The 2,264-nt window shown below is 40.4% G+C and overlaps 1 protein-coding gene across 1 annotated transcript in view; it reads right to left on the bottom strand.

Annotated features, from left to right (window-relative positions):
* Positions 1-2,056, bottom strand: part of LOC101855238 — a 20,553-nt gene extending 18,497 nt beyond the window's left edge. Inside the window, exons 1-2 of the mRNA XM_005093248.3 lie at positions 1,631-2,056; positions 882-959 (exon numbers count right to left, since the gene is read on the bottom strand). Coding sequence (XP_005093305.1) covers positions 882-959; positions 1,631-1,972 — 420 coding nt within the window. The 5' untranslated portion in view covers positions 1,973-2,056. The remainder of the gene's footprint in view (positions 1-881; positions 960-1,630) is intronic.
* Between the last annotated feature and the right edge of the window lie 208 nt (positions 2,057-2,264).

Genomic DNA, 2,264 nt, shown 5'->3' with positions numbered 1-2,264 from the left:
CGAGAAGGCTAGGTGTAGATCTTTCCTACCAGAAGATCAGGGGTGTGGCTGAAAGACAGCAGTAAGAAGGAGCCAAGGAGTAGCAGTAGAAAGGCTGCAAAAAGAGTCAGGAGCCTAGTGGAGGGGACAAAGGAGGTGAGGGGGTGGGGGACATTGTTAGAGAGCAGGAAAGGATGTGAAAGGAAGAAAATTTTCCGTCGGTATTCAGATTCAAACCCAGGACCTATTGAATGAAAGGTGAATACCTTAACCTCTAGGCCATGAGAACCCCTAAACCAAAGATGTATATGTAAAGAAGGGAAAAAAACAAGAAAACTACATAAAACATTTATGGGCAGTAAGTTTGCTGATAGGACTGTAGTGAAAGTCAAGTCAAATATTTAAAAAAACTTTACACTGAGAATGAACCCCCCAAAAAAATGCACTGCCAACATTCATATCATGAAATGACATCCCAAGCTCTCTTAAAATGCACAGGGAATGACACTTCAGGGTCGATGTATAGATTTTTTTTCAAAGCTAGAAAAGGGAGCAATAATAAACCAGCAAAAAATTTTGAATGACACTCACTGGGCACCTTACATAAATATCCATACTGACACAGGTATGATAATTTGTTGAACGCAGGACGCCGATATTTTAACAAATAACAATGAGTTTATAATAATAGCTCTATTCAACTTATCACATAAAATTCTGTTCCCATTTCTCCCACTTTTTTCACGCATCAACTTTCTTAAAAGAACACAAAACTACCAAAACCCCTGCGCTCATACGACCTTAAACAGTTGCAAACACCGTTAGACACTTCCTTACTTTACCAAAGCCCTTATACTAATAACAAATCAGAATAATGCTATACATTGTTGAGATATCCTCACCTGAATTGCAGGAGCAAGAACTTTCTTGGCTGGCTTCACCACGTCCTCTGCCGGTCTCTTTGGGATCTGAGGTACCCCCTGTTTGTAGCAACAAAAAAAGGATGAAATTGAAGTTCAGCAAACATGTTGGTCTGTTCCTCTTGTTTGTCTTAGATGAAATTTAGTTTCCTACACTGCTGACAAGGCAAGTTGATCATGTCATCTTTGATCTGATACCTCAGTCGTTAGGACTTGAAACTATTCATCGTTTATTTGTCACTGGTCAAAGAACAAAGTTTAAAACCTTAAAAGAAGAGTAATGCATGGAAAAGAACACGTTCGAAGTGCAGCACTTGACCCCCCAGGAAGTCTAGCTTCCCAAATATTTAAACTATGCAGTGCTTATAGTTAAAGGCCATCACATGTCAATTTTGATTCTAATAAGTGTTTAAACCAAGAATTTTGAAAAACTTTCCCACTGAAGACTAAAGAACAGTAAGTCGTTTAAACTGAGTATAAAAAACTCCCCCAAAAAGGACTAAATAGTAGCAAGTTCTTTTAACTAAGTATGAAAAAAAACTCCCTTACTATGGACAAAAGAATAGTAAGTTCTTTTAACAAAGTATAAAAAAAACTCCCTTACTATGGACTACAGAATAGTAAGTTGTTTAAACTAAGCGAAAAAAACCCAAAAGGATTAAAGAACAGTAAGTTGTTTCCACTAAGAGTAAAACACTAAAGGACTAAAGAATAGCAAGCTGTTCCCTCACATTATTGCGCCTCCTGACTTGGGCGACCCCGCCGTCGTTGTTGACGTTGTTGACGTTGTTAATGTTGATGTTGCTGATGACGTCCCTCCTCTTCACGTTGCCGGCATTGAGCCGCAGGTCTTCCACAGCGGAGGCCGGCACCAGAAACAGTGACAAGCTCACCAGCGACAGCAGCATCACGGCTCGCCATGGTGTGGGTGAAGATAGGGAGGAGGACAACGCGCTGCGGCTAGATCTAGACAGCAACGAGGAGCAGAAGGGGGAGACAAGCGTCGAGGAGGAAGGACGGTATTCTTCTGGGCGGCGGGGAAGAAGGGGGGATAACTCACGTCTACCCGTCATTGTGATATACTAGTTATGCTCTCCCTTGTATAAACACTGGTGGTTGTTGCTCTGAAATGCAAGAAATGAGAACCCATGTTATTATTAATTTATTAAATAAAATAATTGAAATCACGACTGTGAGATAGTGTAAAATTGAGTGGATGGGTTTAGTTTTAGTAAGAGTTTTATGGCACTTGCAACACAATAGGGTCATTTAAGTGCCGATGATGAGAGGTATTACAAGAGAGCAACAAACAGATAGATTTTTTAATGGGAAAGAAGGAGCAAACCACACCAGAGCACTCGCCAA

This window comes from Aplysia californica, unplaced genomic scaffold (genome assembly GCF_000002075.1).
Source record: "Aplysia californica isolate F4 #8 unplaced genomic scaffold, AplCal3.0 scaffold00060, whole genome shotgun sequence".
Taxonomy (NCBI): Eukaryota; Metazoa; Mollusca; class Gastropoda; order Aplysiida; family Aplysiidae; genus Aplysia; species Aplysia californica.
Note: the sequence above shows the minus strand (reverse complement) of the source record. Positions and strands in the feature narration are given on the sequence as shown.